Genomic DNA, 23168 nt, shown 5'->3' with positions numbered 1-23168 from the left:
TTATTGCTTTCTCCTTCCCTCACTCTGCAAGAGAATGCCAATACTTTATTTTCTTCCTTAGTATATTTAGGTATTAAGGATTTATCTTTTACATTTATCTTTGGACGTTCTTCATGTAGTGGTGTAGAATGGCATCCTTTGCAAACGCTGCATGTGGCCTTTTTCTTACACTCCTTAGTAACATGGCCTTTTCTTAGGCATCCTCAACACTGTTGATTATCCAGCACATGTTTTTTAATTTCTTCTTGGGATTCTCCTTCAATTGTTGGCACTTATGTATGGAGTGGTTCTGAGTCTGAAGATTTGTCAGTTCTGTCTCTCTACAGATCCCAGTAGTGACTTTGGACTTGCTTTCATAGGTATCTGGACCTTTAGCTGCTGCATTGGTTGCAAAGCTAGTTGCTCTTGCACGTCTTATCTCTCTTGCAGGCCTTTCTTCTAAGGATTTTAAGACGTAAGATGATGTTACTGGATTACATGCTATCCATGCTTCCTCATAGACGAACTCAGAGAACTCTTTAAAACTTACCTAGATCTAACTGTTTAGTCACATAGCGATTCCACCTAGAAGCCACTTTTTCTGTTAGCTTAGTTATCATCCTGTGGTTTTCTAGATAGTTGTTCAGTACTTCCAGTCCTTGAACATGTGGGATGGCCTTACTGCATGGTTGCAGGAAGTCACCATACTTTTGGAGTCTGAAGTGTTCTTTAGGACCTATTTTGGGCCAGTTTTTCCGTTTCTCTCTAAAGGCTTTTTGTACTAAGAAAGGGATGACCATATCTTGCATTCAGTTTCTCCCAAACTTGCTTGTAGGCTTCTTCATCTTTTCTATGGAAGTTACCTTCAAGAACTTCCTTGGCTTCTCCACCAACACATCTCTGAAGGTAGAATAACTTGTCAACTAGACTGAAACAATGAAGCTCAATGATCATCTCAAAACTTGCCTTCCACTCTATGAACTTCAGTACGTCTCCTGAAAATACAGTAGGTTCCGGAACGGGAAGTCTAGCTAGGACTGTTCTCTGAGGTTTTGCTGGGACAATGGTTGTAACATTCTCCTGAGCATTGCCGTGACATCTAGGAATAGAATCATCTGGTTCTATTTTCTCACTTAGTTCTGAATTAGGTGAGTCCTTTTCTTCATCTTTTCCGGTAGAGATAGAGGGTAAATTCACACACCTTTTTCCTAACACTGGACTAGGCCTCTCTTTGTTTTTATGAGCAGGGATGGAAGGATAAAAACTTATTTCTTCACTACATGCTGGAGATTTCCTTCCATTTTCTTGGGCATATGAAGGAAAGTAGGAGTCTTTTTCTTCACTTAGTACAGATTTGAATAAATCTATGACTACTCTGACTCATATCCTCTTCATGTACTCTGAGTCTGGCTTCTATGATCTTAACTTCTTTCTGCCTTTCCAGACTTTTCAATTCAGCTTCCATTTGATGGCGCTGTGCCTCCATTTCAGCTTCCATTTGAAGCATCCATTTCAGCTTCCATCTGATGGCGTTGTGCATCCTTTTCAGCCATCAGTTGACGCTGCGCCTCGATGGCAGCTTCCATCTCAATTTCTGCTTTCTTGACAGCAAGTTGTTCAGCTAATTCCTTTCTTTTGGCTGAAGTATTTGAGGACTCTGATATGTGGGTGGCACTTTTGCTAGTGAAGAAAGTCACACTTGAGATTGTGATTCCCCCTAAGGACCTAGCATAGTCTCTCATAAATAGCTTGTTCATTCTACTTCTTGCTTTAAAGAGGACCTTTCATCAGTCCAAACATTGTGAACTAAGTATCATGACATATACAGCGGCGCCCAGGGATCTCACTGTACTTACTATTATCCCTGGGCGCCACTCTGTTCTCCCGTTATGTCCTCCGGTATGTTCGGAGACTTGGTTATAGTAGGTGGAGACTTAGGGGACTTGGTTATAGTAGGCGGAGTCTGCCCTTGTTCTGCTGGGTGTCTCCTTCTCCTAGGCTGAAGCGCTGACCAATCGCAGTGCAGAACTCACAGCCTGGGAGTTTTTTTCTCCCAGGCTGTGAGCTCTGCAATGCGATTGGCCAGCGCTACAGCCTAGGAGAAGGAGATGCCCAGCAGAACAAGGGCAGACTCCGCCTACTATAACCAAGTCCCCAAACATACCAGAGGACATAACGGGAGAACGGAGCGGTGCCCAGGGATAATAGTAAGTGCAGTGAGATCCCTGGGCGCCACTGTATATGTCATGATACTTAGTTCACAATGTTTGGACCAATGAAACGTCCTCTTTAACTTCATCATAGTTTGCTGCAGATGATAGTTCTCTCATGAGCTTTACTAAATCTTTAGTGACCGCAGTACATGTGTCCATGTTCCTTACAATATCCTGGGTGTCGTAAGTGACCGCAGGTTGACATATGCTGCCATAAGCTCTGATTCAGATTCTTCTACCGTCTCTACCATATCACTCAAGTTCCTTTTTATACTTTCTTGCTTTAGCTTTCTACAAATGTCTTTAATGTATGATTTCCACTTATCATACATTCTGGCAAACCTTTTTCCTTTCAGTGCTGCTTCTTGCTCCAAATTTTCCAGCATTTTTGGGGTTGGTTTTCTGGCACGTGATGAACGTCTTAGTTCATCTGCTTGGGCTATATTTGTTTGAGGCAAGACTAATGCTATATCTGACTCTTCTACCTCAGACAGGTTCCCTTGCTCTTTCCCCCCTACTCTATCTATCTTTGTATCCTCTAACAGTGGCATGGTAATACTAGGTTCAGACATTTTTACTTTAAATGCAATACTGACAATCAATACGAACAGTGAGTCCTTTCACTTTAAATGCAATACTGACAAATGCAGAAATAAATGACTTTCACTTTAAATACAACAGCAATAAATGCAGGCAATAAATGACTTTCACTTTAAATGCTTTAGAGTCCTTGTACTACAAACTGTCCTCTGTTTTTATTTACAGTCTCTTATTTCTGAACACAAAAAAGTGTCTCTTTATGCCAAAGCCTATATGCAATGATAAGTAATAAAAGGAAAGCTCTGACCTTATTCTGAAGAGCAAGAACAAATGCGCTGGCTTGGATACACTGCTGCAGGCTTTGGGCCTAGTGGCGGGAAACTAGCTGACTGCAGTATGTGGTCTCTTTGTGGATAGCGGTGCAGGCACTCTAGCTCTGGACTTTGGCCTCCAACCATGCATCTCTTTCTCTCTCTAGGGATCGTAGGAGGGTTGGCGCTCTTTCTCTGACTATTTTGCCACTTTAAGAGTCGTCTGCAGTTTGACTAATGCAGACGTTCTATGGCCTTTATAGTAGCTCCGCTGAGATGTCTTTGCTTGCTCACTCAGGGAACAGTTGCTGCGCGGCAGTATATTCTGGCGCTCCGCTGCTCTAATGCGCTCTTTACTGTGCAAGTTGAGGAGCACTATTACTTCGCCCTCTGAGGGCTATAGTTCCACTGTGACAGGCGCAGCACTATAAAGTGCCTTTTGCGCTGTGGCATTAGAAGAATTTTGATATCTCTGACTTTTAGTCTAACCAGACTGTCTATTACTCTGTAATTCCTCTAGCGCCGTTCTATGGAAACAGTAGGTTTATAGAGCACACCAAATGCTTCAAATAACTTCTTTATTAACTTCAACTTTTCTTCATATATAACACTGCTGCCTCCGCAGCAGATAGTCCATGTACATAAGAAGTGTTAAAAAAATATCACAAAATGGCGGATTGCATAAGATGGTGGTTCCACTGTTCAATCTTGTCATTCAACATAAAATGGTAGATATATTTTTCTCTTGAGTATCTGTACTCTCAATTTAAGTTATTTAACCCCTTAAGGACCGGGCTCATTTTCAACTTAAGGACAGGGCAATTTTTTTTAAAATCTGACCAGTGTCACTTTATGTGTGAATAACTTTAAAACGCTTTTACTTATCCTGGCCATTCTGAGATTGCTTTTTCGTCACATATTGTACTTCATGACAATGCAGTAAAATTCAGTCCAAAAATTTTTTTTTATTCATAAAAAAACGAATTTACCCAAAATTTTGAAAAATTTGCAAATTTCCAAGGTTCAATTTCTCTACTTCTATAATACATAGTAATGCCTCAAAAAATAGTTATTAAGTTACATTCCCTATATGTCTACTTCATGTTTGGATCATTTTGTGAATGCCATTAAATTTCTGGGGGACTTTACAAGGCTTAGAAGTTTAGCAGCAAATCTTGACATTTTTCAGAAATTTTCCAAAACCCACTTTTTAAGGACCAGTTCAGGTCTGAAGTCACTTTGTGAGGCTTACATAATAGAAACCACCCAAAAATGACCCCATTTTGGAAACTACCACCCGCAAGGTATTCAAAACTGATTTTTACAAACTTTGTTAACCCTTTTGGTGTTCCACAAGAGTTATTGGCAAATGGAGATGAAATTTCAGAATTAAAATTTTTGGGCAAAATTTTCCATTTTAATTAATTTTTTCCAGTAACAAAGCAAGGGTTAACAGCCAAACAAAACTCAATATTTATTGCCCTGATTCTGTAGTTTATAGAAACACCCCATATGTGGTCGTAAACTACTGTACAGGCACACGGCAGGGTGCAGAAGGAAAGGAACACCACATGGTTTATGGAAGGCAGATTTTGCTGGACTGGTTTATTTACACCATGTCCCATTTGAAGCCCCACTGATGCACCCCTAGAGTAGAAACTCCAAAAAAGTGACCCCATTTTGGAAACTATACCCCTCAAGGTATTTTAAAACAGATTTTTACAAATGTTGTTAACCCTTTCCACAAGAGTTATTGGCAAATGGAGATGAAATTTCAGAATAAAAATTTTCTGGCAAATTTTCCATTTGAAGCCCCACTGATGCACCCCTAGAGTAGAAACTCCCAAAAAGTTACACCATTTTGGAAACTAAGGGATAAGGTGACAGTTTGGTTGGGACTATTTTTAGGGTACATATGATTTTTGGTTGCTCTATATTAAATTTTTTTGAGGCAAGGTTACAAAAAATTGAAATTCAGATATTTCATCTCCATTTGCCAATAACTCTTGTGGAACACCTAAAGGGTTAACAAAGTTTGTAAAATGTTTTGAATACCTTGAGGGGTGTAGTTTCTTAGATGGGGTCACCTTTATGGAGTTTCTACTCTAGGGGTGCATCAGGGAGGCTTCAAATGGGACATGGTGTAAAAAAAAAACAGTCCAGCAAAATCTGCCTTCCAAAAACCATATCGCGCTCCTTTCCTCATGCGCCCTGCCATTCGGCCATACAGCATTTTACGACCACATATAGGGGTGTTTATGAAAACTACAGAATCAGGGCAATAAATATAGAGTTTTGTTTGACTGTTAACCCTTGCTTTGTTAACGTAAAAAATTGATTAAAATGGAAAAAAAAAATTTTTTTGGACTGTGTTCATTTGAGGGGTGAGGTCATGTTATTTTTATAGAGCAGATTCTTACAGATGTGGCAATACCTAATATGTCTAGTTTTTAAAATGTATTTAGGTTTTACACTATAATATCCTTTTTTAAACAAAAACATTTTTTAGTATCTTCATAGTCTGAGAGTCAGTTTTTTTGTTTTTAGCCGATACCCATGCTGGGTATAATGACCTCTGACCCCATGCTGGGTATAATTACCAGATGTTGATTCAGTTACATATTTATTCCCAGAGAATTCTTGTACAGTCACTCGGAATTGAGAAAGCTTGTTGGAAGTGAAACATTTTCAAGAAATGTACAGTAAGTCCAGTTGCCTTGATTTATTCTTTACAGATGTCTTAGGTAGGGGCACATTTTTTACGGGATGAGAGGATGGTATTATTGGCACTATTTTGGGGTGCTTATAACTTTTTGATCGCTTGCTATTACACTTTTTGCAATGTAAGGTGACAAAAAAATGGCTTTTTTTGTCACCTTACATCACAAAAAGTGTAATAGCAAGCGATCAAAAAGTCATATGCACCCCCAAAATAGTGCCAATTAAACCGTTCTCTCATACCGCAAAAAATGAGCCTAACCTAAGACAATCGGCTAAAAATAAAAAATAAACTGACTCTCAGACTATGGAGATACTAAAATGTTATAATTTTTTGTTTAATAAAGGATATTATAGTGTAAAACCTAAATACATTTTAAAAAGTAGACATATTAGGTATTGCTGCATCCATAAGAATCTGCTCTATAAAAATAACACATGACCTAACCCCTCAGATGAACACAGTCAAAACGCGTTGTGCGTTTATTAACAGTCCAACCTATCATTAAACAGCAGAGCAGCTGCTAGGTAGGACTGCTAATGAACGCACTGTGTTCTGATGCCTTCTCCAGCAAATATTTGCACAAACGTGCCAGCAGGATTAGGATTTAGTCCAGACTGCATGGTTGGTTTATTATTTTCCTGAACTACATTACTTCAGCCTGGAGCCTGAAATTCACGAAAGTGATGTACAGTAATTTCCCATTTTAATCAGATATTAATAAACACTTTATTATTTTCTTTTAAATACGTTCTTCAGGCAGTGTGATATAGGTTTAGCGTAGGACCCACCTGAACTGAGACCAACTTGTCGCTTGGCAGGTGGGCTTGGATGTGTTTTGATCAAAATGTATTAACCAAGTGTCTCAGATTTTATCAATAGAGTGAGGGCTTAGTCTATATGTTATGCTTGCATCTATTCTTATAGTGCATTATTTTCAGTGACATTAAAATTATATGTATTTTAAATTTGGCGACTAAAAATTTAATTTGGCTCCTAAATTTTTCAGTTTAAGAGCCAATGGCTCCTGGGTATTTTTTTCAGTCTGGAGCACTGTGTGCTGCTGTGTCCCAGATGAATGTGATGTCATATAGCATAGAAAGAGACTGTGGCGCTCACAAAGCACCGCAGCCTCTTCATACAGAGAAAAAAATTATTAATTAACTAAAATGAAGTGAGGGGCCCAAGTTGGGTAGACAGCCCGGGCCTAATATGCACTTAATCCGCCCCTACTCTTCAGGTAAGACTTCCTGATTAGATCAGATAGACATTTGTTCCAGCCACATCAGGTCACGCCCAATACATTTTTAAGACATATTACATAGCATGTAAAGGCAAACAGTGCAAAAACGGCACAAAACAATATAGCATTCCCCTGTAACTTGTAGAAATATGTAAAGACACATCAATTAGCACAAAAGAGAAACCCTTTTTTTCACTAGTATCGTCTTGGTTGGACACTACTAGGGTCATTTATCAAACTGGTGTAAAGTAGAACTGGCTTAGTTGCTCATAGCAACCAATCAGATTCCACCTTTCATTTTGACAGCTCATTTGGAAAATGAAAGGTGGAATCTGATTGGTTGCTATGGGCAACTAGGTCAGTTCTACTTTACACAAGTTTGATAAATGACCCCATACAAACATAAAGTGTGTAAAGCTCCCAATTAAGTCAATGAGCTGTATAAATACATATGGGTTTGTACCAGAAGGTGTTCAGAAAGCAGCTGCCTAACATATGGATAGAATTATGAGCATGAGTTTGAGGACAAGCCTGAATCACAGTTCAACAGCTTATCCATTGCCAGATAGAGGTAATTTAATAAATGATTCTGAGGATGCACCCTACAGAAGAAATGCATGTACTCTTTTTAATTTCATTATAAATTAATTATAAAGTTGCTCACTTGGTTGCCTAGTCCAACCCTGCCGCATCCTACCTTCCCCAGATCCAACAAATGGTATGTCCCACAGTCCTTACTATTTGAGTATGGTGGCTCTGTAAATACCAAAATGTGAATGTAATTATGTCTTGTCTGTAACTATGACTTTTTGCTGTAATCAAGTCAGAATATTTTATTATTACACTATCCTGCTTATTAAATCCATTTTATTATAACATTGTGTAACTTACATTGAAGAGAAGGGCAGGCACCGGTGTAAAATTTTCCAGGTGAATCAGGCTCAGACTTTCTGGGAGGTCGCCGTCACGTGCTCCAACATAAAAGAGTCTAGGAGTACAGAAAAATTGCCATTAATATCATTATAAGGTCGGGTTCACATCACCATTATGGATTCCGTTTTTGTTTTCCGTTATAACATGGTTATAATGGAAAATAACAGAATCTATAAGATGGAAGTCAAATTGGAAGCCTTTAGGAGGCATTCCATTTTGATCCTTCATAGTACAAGTCTTTGGGCAGCATAACGGATCCTTCCTGGTTTCCGTTATGCAGGACTGGACTGTCTGTGTTCTGTCTCCAGCAGAGAGAGATTCATTTCAGTTCACATCTATTTCATTTCAAATTCATTCTGCTGCAATTTCTGTATTCCTGTAGTTATTAGTTAGGTAACAGCACTATTTAGTGGTGGTAAAAATGTATTTCACCTTGTTTTTTGTTAATAAAAATTATTGCTTTGCGGGAGGTGCAAGGCATTCTGGGAAGGAGAAGTCCAGTCTTCAGTCTACATACAGACTACAGGACATCAGCAGAGCTGTTCCATGCAGTTCTCCTTCTTAAACTCCACCATCTTTGTGCAAGTATATCTGGTGAGTTAGATCTAACTTTTTTCAGGGACATTATCTTACGTATTTTGGACATATGCTTAGTGTTAATGTAACGTTATAATACATGCTATTCTATGCTTCTGCTGATTCATTTTATGACTTATACATATACAAGCCATTTGTATTCTTGTAGTTTTACCAATCCACAATCCTGTTGACCAATAAAGAAGTTAGACTACAGAAAACAGTCCTCTTATTTGGAAGACAGGAATGCGTTATACTGAATGTCACAATGTGTGAACGTGTATGAAGACAGAACAACTTGTATTATGAAGGATCAAAACGGAATGCCTCTTAAAGGCTTCCATTTTGACTTCCATATTATGGATTCCGTTATAAACATGTTAATCGATCCTGACTGAGAAGGCTCTTTAAATACCTACAAGCATCCATAGTGCCCCTGTTTTGTCATACACTGGGCTGGGGTAGATGAGCATTAATTTTTCTGACCTATATAAAAGTGTAATAATGTACTTTTGTTTTACAATTGCTGGTGACAAACTATCTGCCACTATATAGCCATACAGTATTATACGGTTCATTGCCCACTACCGTTTCATATATTTGTCAGGAATTTCTACTGACATGTACACTTCTGATAGAGAGGGCCTTATAAGCACATCCTCATGACCTTCTTTTGGCATGAATGTTGATTGCTGGTGGGGCCCACGATGCATATAGTCATATATGTTGCTGTCATTTTGACATTATTAATTATTTCTTGATGTTAAAGAGGTTGGATACAGTCCTAGGAGACCACAGAGTATCATGGATGACATTTCGAGCTAATCCGAGGGCTTTTGGTTCAGGTAGAATTTATTTGTATCCAAATCGAATCTGACAAATCTGCGATTCATTAGAATTGGACCCAAATTGAACTACAGGAAACTCGGTCATCTCCCCCTCTCTTAGACACTTGCTTCTAGGGTAGAATAGCTCTGTAATTTAGCATTCAACGGTGCATTCCATATTTTTCTGTCAATTTTGCATGGAATCCAGCAGGAAAAACCTCCATATAGTTCCATAAAAATTTGGAGGCATACCCAGCAAGGTACTATATAATAATGCCCTATGAACCCATTTAGAAGCCCAACTATGGCTCTGTACAACAAGGAGTCACATTAAGGCTGGGGTTGTCTCATCTCAGACAATGGGGGCATATCGTTAGGATATGCCCCCATTGTCTGACAGGTGCAGGTCCCAATGGTGGGATCCGCACCTATATCAAGAACAGAGCCCTGAAAGTGGTGGAGGGCGCACTGGGCATGCGCAGCCACCTTCCATTCATTTTCTATAGGGCGGCTGAAAACTGCCTAGCACTGGCTCAACTATTTCCGTTGGGCCCGTACAAGTGAATGGGAGCGGTGGCCGGTCACGCGTAGTACGCTCCCATTCACTTGTATGGGGAGAGCACTTGGTGGTGGCCAGATCAGAGTCCTCCAGCCACCACTTTGCGGGGCTCCGTTCCCGATATAGGTGCGGGTCCCAGTGGTGGGAGTGGCACCTATAAGACAATGGAGGCATATCCTAGCAATATGCCCCCATTGTCTGAGATGAGACAACCCCTTTAATACTCAGTTCAGTAGAAAGGGTGTGTGTCAGGTGCTGGAAAATGTATCCACATGGTTATTCCGTCACTAGATATTTGCTTACCTTGAAGCGATAATTATGGATGAGTTTAGTCCACCATAACAAGACATTGCCACGGCTATTGGAATAAGCCATTTGGCATGGCCCAGCACTTGATTTCCAAATGTCTGTAGAAATATGAATACGAATAAGTACTACTACACATAAATAGTATGAATAACTAGTGTTTTAAAGAATGGTTTCACTGCACTGTATTTATGAGGAATTACCACAGCCACTGCATCACTGGTGAGAACGGCTGCCGTATCCAGAACCACATAATATGCAACATTGGTCAGCAGATATATTACAGTAACTATCGGCATTGAAATGGCAATAGCAAGGGGGAGGTTCCTGAAAAGAAAAAAATGACATAAAACTGTATTAATGCACTATAAGTAAAGACCCTTCACATACACAGAACAAAAACAGATTAGCATTTTTTGTGTTTTGAGTCTAATCATTTTTGATCTATTATATTAAACTTAGCAGATATATAAAATATATACAAAAGATACTATACAGTATATCAACCTTCTGAAAAGTGCCACAAGTTATGCAGAGTCAGTCCATTAGCACTTTACTTTGACAAAATACAGGTATGTACTTTTTATGGTATATGGATTCCAGTGGTGGCCCCTAGGACCTGTATATCTATGATCCGATTATAAAGTTTAAAGCATTTAAGATAAAGCTAAGATAAGGATAAAGATAAAGCAAAGTTCAAGTATGATTGAGAAATTCTGATAATAAAGTTCCATTCAAAGTGATGTCCATCCCAGTGGCTAAATGGTTAAAGGGGTTGTCTCACTTCAGAAAGTGGCATTTATTATGTAAAGGAAGTTAATACAAGGCACTTACTAATGTATTGTAATTGTCCATATTGCTTCCTTTGTTGGCCTGATTCATATTTCCAGCACATTATACACTGCTAGTTTCCATGGTTACGATCAACCTGCAATCTATCAGCTGTGGCCAGTGGCGTACATACAGGGGTCGCATGGGTCGCAGTTGCGACCGGGCCCGGCACTCCAGGGGACCCAGCAGCCTGTGGACCCTTGGCCCCTGCAGTAGTGCCACTCAGACTCAGGTGTGGGGTGGCGGCAGGTAACAGGGAAATGAACGCTTCCATTGTGGAAGGGCTCATCTCCATAGTGATCTGTATCGCCGTCCTCAGGACAGCGATACAGATAGCTGTGCTGCGGCCGGGCAGGGGAGGGAGGCGCCTCCCTTCCCTGTTTCCCTGATAGGCTGCGGGCCTTGTGCGTCATCGCGCCGCCTGAGCCGTACAGCGCGAGACACAGGCCAGAAGAGGCCTGCATCATATCGCTGCCAAGGAGGTAAGTATAAGGGCTGTTTCACACGAGCGGATGCCGTGCGTGACATCCGCTCCGTGAAAGAGTGCCAATACCCGATGGAGACTGCAGAGGCACGGAGCATTATCAGTCATGTTAATGCTCCGTGCCTCTGGAGTCTGATGGAAAAACCAGATGCCAAATCTGGAGTAGGGCCACCACAGCCTCCATTGCCACCATTCCCATTTGAGTTGAGAAATGTAAACCTGTACCATAGTTTGTATAACACTTGTAGGAAGGCACAAGGGACCATCGTTGATGGGAGATATGTGTCACTGAGGTTCCTGGCCTCGGTGAAGTAAGAGCCAAAATTGCATGTGTCAGCAGCAGTAGCTGGTTGATACTTTGGTACGGCAGGCTAATGCACATCAACAGGAGACGAACCGCCTACTGACAGAGCAAATTTCAACCCTAAGAGACGGTATGGCAGCACAGCTCAGGTGGTGGTGGAAGGAAAAGTGTGCAGTCGGCCTTACTAAAAATGACCGCAGAGGACGACGTAGAAGCCTTCCTCACAGTCTTTGAGCGGGCCGCTGAGCGTGAGAGACTACCCGCTGAGCAATGGGCCGAGGTGCTGGCCCCCTGTCTCTCAGGCGAACCCCAGAAGGCGTATTATGACTTATAGCAAAGAGAAAAAGCTTGGTGTACAGTCACAAATAAGCAGCGGAACCCTTATCCAGGAGTAGGTTCAGTCTCCTTAAAGCAGTCAAATCCACAAGCAATTTCAGGGACCGCGCTGATATCAGCAGTTTAAGACACAGTGCGGACCCGACACTCGATCCAACAGATGGTTGTTCACATTCCACTCCTATGGACCTCTCCTGCAGCGTCTTGCCACCAACCGAAACTTTCAATACATAGCACCAATACCTTCACAAAGAAAAGAAGCACATGGTGCAATACCCAAGTGGTAAAGTAAGTATTTACTTACAAAATTCAAGGAGTAAATAAGCATTTCATAAAAACGCGCCCGACCCGGGATTCGCCTTAGGCTTCATCCGGGGCTGAGGCAATGTACTCCCTCAGAGCATGTTATATATCCCTCCATGATTGCTCTGGGACAGCACCCCACCCCCGTAACATCACTTTTACAAAAATGTCACATATAATGATACCCTAAAACCAATACATTTCCAGTACAATACCTACAATAGTGTAGTAAATAAGGATGAAGGAACTGGTGACCAACATAAAAAGAGAAATAATGGTGATAGGTTCAAATTTGCTTTCTCCACCACTTATTGAGTTCGTTGCCCTCGCATTAGGGAAATAATAAACAAAAATTGGAATGTCCTTAAGAATGATGGTGTAATAGGGGAGTTAATTCCAAATAAACCCCCATTTGTATTTAAACGAGCCCCAACAGTTAGGAACATAATAGTACATGGATGCTCTAATAAAGAAACGGGAACCTGCACTCATCGGGATGTGTTCACATGGTGCAGATTTTGTATGGGATGCAAAAACAGGGCCAAGGAAGATAAAAGAAATACCAATAAGAGTACGGTGATATCAACATTGAAACAGAAGGAGTGTAAAATAAAAGGGAACCTTTCATGTGAAACAGCGGGGTTATCTACTTTCTAGAGTGCCCCTGTAAAACACAATATATTGGACGTACCTTAAGAAAACTAAAAACCCGTATTGCTGAACATGTCCGAAACATTAAGAAAGGTCTGGAGACTCATAGTGTTTTAGCTCATTTTAAAAAAGTGCACCCCAAAAATCCTACTGGTTTAAAATTCAGTGCTTTTGATTTGGTGCGTAGACATTAGAGAGGGGGTGACCCTGTAAAACAAATAAATAAAAGAGAAGCAGAGTGGATATATGAGATGGGCACCCTCCTACCACATGGCCCTAACATTGAATGGGATATTAAGGCAGCCTGTATGTCATATGTGCAGGTTGTGTAGTTTGTTAAAAAAAAATACTTTTATACTGTCCATGCGAAAAGCATGTGGGTATTGTACTGGAAATGTATTGTTTTAGGGTATCATTATATGTGATGTTTTTTTAAGTATTTCTGATTTAACATATGTTACCTCCTTCCGGATGTTACGGGGGTGGGGTGCTGTCCCGGAGCGATCATGGAGGGATATAAAACACCTGTGCTGAGGGAGTACATTCCATCAGCCCCTGACGGAGCCTAAGGCAAAATCCGGGTCGGGTGCGTTTTTATGAAATGCTTTTTACTCCTTGAATTTTGTAAGCACAATAAATTGTATACTTACTTTACCACTTGGGTATAGCGCCATGTGCTTCTTTTCTTTGTGAAGGTATTGGTACTATGTATTGAAAGTTTTGGTTGGTGGCAAGACCCTGCAGGAGAGGTCCATAGGAGTGGAATGTGAACAACCATCTGTATTATGACTTATAATTGGCCGGGATTGTCCTTTGTTCTGGGATCTTTGGGCCAAGGCAGTACCGCAACAATGCCCTGGGTGCACAGACAGCCCCGTGCTCCCTGACCCTGAGGTGGTCCATGAATTCACATTCTCGGTCCATCCAGTTCTGAGATGAGACTCTAAGAGCAGCTTTAAACAATGTGGGGGTAGTCAATGGGGAACCTCAAGAGCCAGGGGCAGATGAAAGGTACCCTCACTTTGCCATGAATGAAAATTTGTTATACCGGGTGACTAATATCCAGGAAAAATTGAAGGAACAGCTTGTGTTTCCCAAGCCATACTGACGCATGGTAATGGACTTGGAACATAGCCACGTCTTAAGGGGACATTTAGGGGCAGATAAGACCCTTGAAAGTTTTATTGGCCTGGGTGTTACAGAGAAATTAAGGATTACTGCCAATCCTGCCCTACATGCCAAGTAACCTCTCCAGTTGCCAACTTCCGTAGCCCTCTAATACCATTGCCTATTATCGAGGTACCCTTCCAGAGAATTGCGATGGATTTAGTCGGGCCTTTGGTGAAGTCCGCTAGGGGGCATCAATATATATTAGTGGTAATGGATTATGCCACCCGATACCCTGAGGCGGTGCCCTTGAGAAAAGCTACCTCTAAAGTTATAGCCAGAGAGCTATTTCAGATTTTTTCCAGAACAGGACTGCCCAAGGAGATACTGACTGACCAGGGCACCCCATTCATGTCAAGGGTAATGCAGGATCTCTGTAAAGTATTGCAAATTACCCAGTTGCATACCTCGGTGTGCCACCCACAGACAGATGGCTTGGTGGAACGTTTCAATAAAACCTTAAAGGCCATGTCGAAAAAGGTAGTCTAAAAAGATGGCCGAGATTCGGATTACTTGTTGCCATACCTACTATTCTAAATCAGAGAGGTGCCCCAAGTGTCAACAGGTTTCTTACGTTTCGAGTTGTTGTATGGCAGGCATGCTCGAGGCCTGTTAGATATTACTAAGGAGACCTGGGAGAGTGAAGTAACGCCTTACAAAAGTGTGATTGAACATGTTACTACACTGCAAGAGCGAATAGCTCAGGTAACACTCATTGTGAAGGAGCATATGCTCCAGGCCCAAGAGGCGCAAGCTAAAGTATATAATAGGACGGCACGTCTTAGACAGTTCAGTCCAGGGGACCGGGTTCTAGTCCTAGTCCCCACCGTAGAGAGCAAGTTTCTGGCAAAGTGGCAAGAGCCCTATGATATAATTGAGAGGGTGAGTGAAGTTAACTATAGGGTACATCAGCCTGGCAGGAGAAAGCCCTATCAGATTTACCACATCAACTTGCTTAAACAATGGAAAGATAGGGACCCTCCTGAGACCCCATGTCTGACTACCCAACCAGATGCCACCATAGACAATGCAAGCTCCTGTTGCAGCAGAATAGGGACTTGTTTACAGAATCCCCCGGGTTAACCAATGTCATGGAACATGAGATTATAAAGGAGCCTCATACGCGAGCAAATTTAAAACCGTACAGGATTCCCGAGTTCCGGAGGGAGATAGTTTCCAAGGAGGTCCAGAGAATGTTAAAACTGGGGGTGATTGAGGAATCGAAAAGTGGATGGTACAGTCCCATAGTGCTAGTCCCAAAGCCCAATGGGGAATGGCGGTTTTGTAGCGACTACCGCATACTAAATGAGGTATCCAAAGTAGATGCATATCCCATGCCTCGGGTGGATGAGCTTATTGAGAGACTAGGGCCAGCTCGCTATATAACGACCCTGGATCTTACCAAGGGATATTGGCAAATTCCATTGTCGAGGGAAGCTATAGAAAAAACAGCGTTTTCTACACCAGAAGGGTCCTTCCAGTATGTTAGGATGCCGTTTGGGTTGCACGGGCCCCCGCCACCTTCCAGAGAGCTATGGACCAGATCTTATGCCCACACCGGGAATATGCAGCCGCTTACTTGGATGATATAGTGATTGGGAGGGTCACCTCAGTAAAATTCAAAACATCCTAGATGCGCTAAGAGAGGCCGGCTTTACTATAAATCCAAGTAAGTGTGCCATGGGATTGGGAGAGGCTAGGTACTTGGGATACATCGTGGGAAGAGGAGTGATAAAACCCCAAGTAAATAAGGTGGAAGCTATCCAGGAATGGCCCCGTCCACTTACCAAGAAGCAGGTTAAGGCATTTCTCAGTATTGTGGGATATTACAGGAGATATGTCCCTAGGTTTTCAGAAATAGCAGTACCCCCTGACCGACCTTACAAAGGGGGGGAAATCTGCTGTGATCAAGTGGTCCCCGAGGCTGAAGAGGCCTTTCAGAAGCTTAAGTCAGCCCACTGTAGACAGCCAGTCTTGGTAGCCCCTGACTTCTCCCGGGATTTTATCATTCAGGCAGATGCATCAGAGGTAGGCCTAGGGGCAGTGATGTCTCAAGTCATAAATGGGAAGGAACATCCCGTGTGTTACCTCAGCAGAAAACTGTCCTTGGCATAGCAAAATTATTCGATAATTGAATGAGAATGCTTGGCCATTAAGTGGGTGCTTGATTTCCTCCGATACTACCTCTTGGGACAGAGATTTAAGCTGGAATCGGATCATGCCCCTCTGAAATGGTTGAGGGAGAAACAGGGTAACAATGCCCGTGTCAACCGCTGGTTTCTGGCCCTACAGAACTTTAGGTTTTCTGTAGAGCAAAGGCCGGGCAGACTACAAGGGAATGCAGATGCCTTGTCTAGGGTATACTGCATGTTTGCTGGAGTTGCACAGATCCCCGGCTTTGGGCAGAGGGGAAGGGGGGTATATAGGAAGGCACAAGGAAACATAGTTGATGGGAGATACAGTGGATATAAAAAGTCTACACACCCCTGTTAAAATGTCAGGTTTCTGTGCTGTAAAAAAAATTAGACAAAGATAAATCATTTCTGAACTTTTTACACCTATAAACTGTACCACTCAATTGAAAAAAAAAAAACTGAAATCTTTTAGGTGGAGGGAAGAAAACAAAAAAAATATATAAAATAATGTGGTTGCATGAGTATGGACACCCTCTTATAACTGGGGATGTACCTGTGTTCAGAATTAAGCAATCACAGCCAGTACTTGCCGAGAAGAAAACTGGTCTGGGAGGCTACTAAGAGGTCTACAGCAACATTAAAGGAGCTGCAGGAATATCTGGCAAGTACTGACTGTGTGGTACATGTGACAACAATCTCCCATATTCTTCATATGTCTGGGCTATGGGGTAGAGTGGCAAGACGAAAGTCTTTTCTTACAAAGAAAAACATCCAAGCCAGGCTACATTTTGAATGAATGAATAACTTGTATAGCGCTACAATTGCGAACTAAATCGCCTTAAGGGGCTTTTGCAGTCATTGTCCGCCTGTGCCTTCAGAAGAGGTGAGCCTTGAGCTTCTTCCTGAAGGCCAGATGGTTCTCTCTGAGCGGATCTCCGCGGGTAGAGTGTTCCATAGCCGGGGTCCTTGTACTGCAAACCTTCGTTCGCCTTTTGATTTGTAGCGGGTCTTCGTGATATGGAGGGGGCTATGTGATATGCAGGTTAGCTGACCGGAGGGGGCGACCTGGGGTGTAGTGCTTTATTTTGTCGCAGAGGTATTGGGGGGCTTTCCCTTGTGTACATTTGTGGGTGAGGCAGAGGGTCTTGAATATGATCCGATCCTTCACGGGTAGCCAATGGAGGGTCCTCAGGGACGGGGTGATAGATTCCCAGTTTTTTTTCCAGTTATCAGTCTGGCGGCTGTGTTCTGGACAACTTGCAGACGTGAAATTTGGTATTTAGGAAGTCCTAGGTAGAGGGAGTTTGCATAGTTGAGTCGGAAATTGATGGTTGTTCCAACTACTGCTGCTGTGTCTCCTTCAGGGATGAAGGGGATGAGTCTACGCAGCAGGCGAAGAAGGTTGTGGGATCCGCTGACTACTGATCCTATTTGTGCATCCATTGTCATGTCTGAGTCAAAGTTGACTCCGAGGCTTTTGGCTTTGGTGCTGGAAGTGATGGTTTGTCCGAGGATGGTAGGTGGCGTGCACGTCGTGCTAGGGTTTTTGTTTCGGTTTGCATGGAGGAAGAGGAGTTCTGTTTTGGAACCGTTGAGTTTGAGGGAGCTCTCAGTCATCCAATCGTCGATCAATGAGAGACAGATTTCCACGGCGTGGTATTGGTCTTTTTTGTTGGTGATGCGTAGGTAAAGTTGGGTGTCATCAGCGTAGGAGTGATAGAGAAGGTCCTGGTTGCTGATGATTTTGAGGAGTGGTCGGAGGTAGATGTTGAAGAGCACGGGCGACAGGGGTGATCCTTGAGGGACTCCGCATGTGATTTTACAAGCTTCTGAAGTGAAGGCTCCTAGTTTCACTTTCTGGGATCGGTTCTCCAGGAAGGATGCGAACCAGGGTAGGTCCGAGTCTGCGACTCCGGCTACTTATGTGAGACGAGTGAGCAGGATTTGGTGGTCCACTGTGTCGAAAGCTGCGCTGAGGTCCAGCAGCACCAGGAGGCATGATTCTCCTTCATCTGCTGCTTCGAGGGCATCATCCCAGATTTTGAGGAGCGCCATTTCTGTCCCGTGGCCAGGGCGGAAACCAGATTGAAGTGGGTCCAAGAGTTTGTGGGTGTCCAGATGGGGTTGTAGCTGTCTTACTACTGCTTTCTCGATAATCTTGGAGATAGTGTTAAGGCTTGTGACCGGTCTGCGGTAGTTTGGGTCTTTGGGGTCGTGATTGGGCTTCTTTAGGAGGGGTTTGATTATGCCTTGCTTGAGGGAGATCGGGACTATTACTTCTTTGAATGACTGGTTTATGAGGTGTGTTATGGTGGGTGCCAGAATGTCAGTGCATTCTTTCAGAAGTTTTGTGGGAATAATGTAATTTAGGGATGTGCTGTCTCGGAGGCTTCTGATGATGGTTTTAGTGTTGTCGATGGTGATTGGGACCAGGGTAAATCTCGGTGATTGTAGAGTATTTGTGTGGTTTTTGTCTTCTTGCCTTGGCCGGATGGGATTGCTTGCTATGTTCTGTTGAATTATTTCTAGAATGTTTGTAATTTTGTCAATGAAAAAGTCAGATAGCTCATTACAGAATTCTTGTGTTTCGTTTGCTGGAGGCTCTAGACAGATAGGGTTCATAGTCTGGGCGACTAGTTTGAAGAGTTCGCGGGGGCGGTTTATGGCTTTGGAAATGGGGTTGGAGAAGTGTTCTTTTTTTTGCTGTGAAGATGGCTTTGTGGTATTTTTGGGTGAGTGATTTGTAGTTTGTGTGGTGTTCCGTTGTTGGGTTCCTTCTCCATGCTCCTTCAGCTCTTCTTCGGTCTTGTTTCAGTGAAGTAAGGGAGTCGTTGAACCAACCTAAATTGTTTTTGCTGGTGGGTGCTCTACGTATTGGTGCGACTGTGTCTGCTGTCTGTAGTAGTGCTGTGTTGAGGGTGTTGAGTGTGTCTTCAGTTGTGCAGTTTTGTGTTAGCGCAGCTATTTTGTTGGATAGTGTGGTTTTGAAAAGTTGCGAGTGTAATTTCTTCTGTAATCTTGTCCAGTGTGTAGTTTTTAAGTGTGTTGGTTTTAGGCAAATAGTGTCAGTGGTTATTTCGAATTTGATGGCGTGGTGGTCCGTCCATAGCAGTAGCATGTTTTCCAGTGTGTTGATGTCGATGTTTTGTTTGAAGATGAGGTCGAGGGTGTGGCTCGAAACGTGTGTGGGAGCCCTTATCAGTTGTTTAGACCTAGTGTTTCCAGTTGGCTGATGCAGGCGATGGCGATGGGGTCCTGGGAGGAGTTGGCGCAGAGGTTGAAGGAATGGCTTCACCAGAAGATTAAAGTTTTAGAAATGTGAGTTAAGAGTGTATGTGGTACCCCTGCTACATCTGTAACTTATCTACATCTGTAACTTTATGTGTTAAAGACAAAAGCAGAGTTATTTACTGTGACTTCATGTTTTGGATGTCATATAACAGTTATATATGTTGTGTTCACAGAAGCAGAAAAAGAAGCAAAAGGTGGCTCTACAAAGTACTGACTTTAGGGGGGTGAATTTTTATGCACATTGACCTTTTCTGTTATTTTGTCCTATTTGTTGTTTGCTTCAGAATAACAAAAAAAAAATATAATCTTCAAAGTTGTGGGCATGTTCTGTAAATTCAAAGTCAAGGGGGGTGAATACTTTTGCAAGGCACTGTATATGAAGAAAAGTTAATAAAGAAGTTATTTCAAGCATTTGGTGTGCTCTTTAAACCTACTGCGCTAGAGGAATTACAGAGTACTGGACAGTCTGGTTAGACTAAAAAGTCAGAGATATCAAAATTCTTTTAATTCCACAGCACAAAAGGCACTTTATTGTGCTGCGCCTGCCATAGTATTTATCAAAAGGCTACATTTGGGGCAAGTCCCTACACACTCCAGAATTAAACCACTTGAAAAGATTGCTCTCACCCATGTATAAGTGTCACAACCAGACAGCTGAGAAGCTCTGACAGAGGCCTTTCCGAACCTCCTCCTTGAATTTCTGTGTTGTGGTATTCAGCTCCTCCTCTCGTCAGCCTCTCTCAGCTGTCATGTGTTAATTGCTTCCCTTTAAATGCCTCCCCAGAATGCTTTTCTGGGCGGCTTATATTACTTCCTGGAGTGTGTGTGCACGCTGATCTGTCCTCCTGTTTGCTTCCAAGCTAAGTGTACCTTTATCTGTTAATATCTGTTTGCTGGATCCCAGGTGACCCTGACTCCCTCCGTGTCTTGTGTAGGGAGCTGGTGGTCGTGTCCCCTCACTATTGTAGGGTGCTCAGGGCTTTATAGTCAAGGTTCGTGGATATGCAAACCTCCACCATTCGGATCTTTGCATAGGCTGAGCAGCCAGGGAAAGTGCCAGGTCTTCTGCAGGGGTCTCCCTTGGTTCCTTCGTTTTTGGATCCAGCGAGTCGTTTATACATGTTGCTTTGCCTTGTTACCTGTACACATTCCGTGACATTATAAGCCGCCAAAACCGTCTTAAGCATGGATCCGGTTTCACTTTTGGCTGAACGCTTCCAGGGTCTTTCATTGGAGGTAGCTGACCTCCGTAAGACTTTTTCTCAGCTTCAAGTGACCGATTCAGCTTGCGTTCATGGAGCTTGTTCTGAGCCTAAGATCTCGCTCCCGGATACGTTCTCCGGGGGTAGTGAGAATTTTGTGCGTTTTAGAGAGGCTTGCAAACTCCATTTTCGCCTTCTTCCCCATTCTTCTGGTGATGAGGAACGGAGGGTGGGGATCATTATATCGCTGCTCAGGGGTAACGCTCAGTCCTGGGCCTTTTCGCTGCCGGAGGGGGCACGGCCCCTCCGTTCAGTGGATGAATTCTTTTTAGGCCTGGGTCAGATATATGATGATCCGGATCGTATTGCTCTGGCGGAGTCTAGACTACGTCTCCTATGCCAGGGTAAACAATCCGCAGAAATATACTGCTCAGAATTTCGGAGTTGGGCAGCTGATACTGGTTGGAATGATGCTGCACTCCGAAGTCAATTTTGCCATGGTCTTTCAGAGGGATTGAAAGATGCATTTGCCTTTCATGAAAGGCCTATTTCTTTGGACTCTGCTATGTCTCAGGCCGTTCGTATTGACAGGCGTCTTAGAGAGAGAGGAGAGATCTCTCCTTCCTGTCATACTCGGTCCCAGGACTGTGCAGCGGTCCCATTCTCTGCGCAGGGGTCTCAGTCGCTGTCAGCCCCTTCTGAGCAGGAGCCCATGCAGCTGGGGTTGATTGCTTCTGACAATAGAAGATTCAGCCCGCATGGGAGGGTTTGTTTTTGTTGTGGAGGTATTAATCATTTGGCAAATATTTGTCCCTCTAGGAGATTCAGGCAGTTCTCTGGGTATAATAAAGAAACAAAGAGGAAAAAATCTTTGAAAAATGTTCCGTCTGTTACTATTGGCAGGATTGAGGCGGAGATTGAAGATTTTCCGTTTGCTTGTAGTTCCCGTTTTGTCCTGCCGGCTAGGGTGGCGCTAGAGAGCAAGAACATTTTTTGTGAGATTTTTGTGGATAGTGGAGCAGCGGTCAATCTCATTGATAATCACTTTGCGATAACTCATGGTTTCCAGGTGTGCGCTTTGAGAAAGGATATTCCTGTGTTTGCTATCGATTCCGCTCCACTTTCTCAGAAGTCATTAAAGGGCATAGTTCACAATATCCGTTTAATTGTGAGTGATGCTCATGTTGAGGATGTGTCATGTTTCGTCCTTAGCGGTTTGCCGACTCCTCTAGTGTTGGGGCTACCCTGGCTCACTAAACATAACCCCACCATTGATTGGCAAGCAAGGCAAATAAATGGTTGGAGTGACTTTTGCAGAGAGAATTGCCTCACGACATCTGTTTCTGAGGTTGCTACTAAGACTGTACCATCTTTTCTCTCTGAATTTTCGGATGTCTTCTCTGAGAGTGGAGTTCAGGATTTGCCCCCGCACAGGGAGTACGATTGCCCTATTAATCTCATCCCAGACGCCAAGCTGCCTAAATCTCGTTTATACAATCTTTCCCAACCTGAGAGGATCGCTATGCGTGCTTATATCTCTGAGAGTCTGAGAAAGGGACACATACGACCCTCAAAGTCACCTGTTGCCGCTGGTTTTTTCTTTGTTAAGAAAAAAGATGGTTCTTTAAGACCTTGTCTGGATTTCAGGGAGCTGAACAATATCACAATTCGTGACCCTTATCCGCTTCCTCTGATCCCGGACCTATTTAACCAGGTTGTTGGGGCTAAAGTCTTTTCCAAATTAGATTTAAGAGGGGCATACAACCTGGTCAGGGTCAGAGAAGGGGACGAATGGAAGACGGCCTTCAATACCCCTGAGGGCCATTTTGAGAATTTGGTTATGCCTTTTGGTTTGATGAATGCCCCAGCCGTTTTTCAGCATTTCGTGAACAGCATTTTTTATCATTTGATGGGAAATTTGTATTGGTGTATTTGGATGACATTTTGATTTTTTCTCCCGATTTCAAAACTCATAAGGAACATTTACGTCAGGTCTTGCTCATCCTGCGGGAGAATAAATTATATGCGAAACTGGAAAAATGTGTGTTTGCGGTTCCAGAAATTCAATTTCTGGGGTTTCTTCTCTCCGCTTCTGGTTTTCGCATGGACCCCGAGAAGGTCCGCGCTGTGCTTGAGTGGGAGCTTCCTGAGAATCAAAAGGCGCTGATGCGTTTTTTGGGCTTTGCCAATTATTACAGGAAGTTCATTTTGAATTATTCTTCTATTGTTAAACCACTCACTGATATGACCAGAAAGGG

At 42.8% G+C, this 23168-nt stretch overlaps 1 protein-coding gene across 2 annotated transcripts in view; it reads right to left on the bottom strand.

Annotated features, from left to right (window-relative positions):
- Nucleotides 1–23168, bottom strand: part of LOC122938164 (Y+L amino acid transporter 2-like) — a 99133-nt gene that overhangs the window by 21786 nt on the left and 54179 nt on the right. For both annotated transcript variants that reach the window (XM_044293510.1, XM_044293511.1), the window contains 3 exons: nt 10410–10533; nt 10204–10307; nt 7897–7993 (listed from right to left, as the gene is read on the bottom strand). In XM_044293510.1, the coding sequence (XP_044149445.1) occupies nt 7897–7993; nt 10204–10307; nt 10410–10533 (325 nt within the window). The remainder of the gene's footprint in view (nt 1–7896; nt 7994–10203; nt 10308–10409; nt 10534–23168) is intronic.

The sequence above is a fragment of the Bufo gargarizans genome, chromosome 5 (genome assembly GCF_014858855.1).
Source record: "Bufo gargarizans isolate SCDJY-AF-19 chromosome 5, ASM1485885v1, whole genome shotgun sequence".
Classification (NCBI taxonomy): Eukaryota; Metazoa; Chordata; class Amphibia; order Anura; family Bufonidae; genus Bufo; species Bufo gargarizans.
This window is presented reverse-complemented; position numbering and strand designations above follow the sequence as displayed.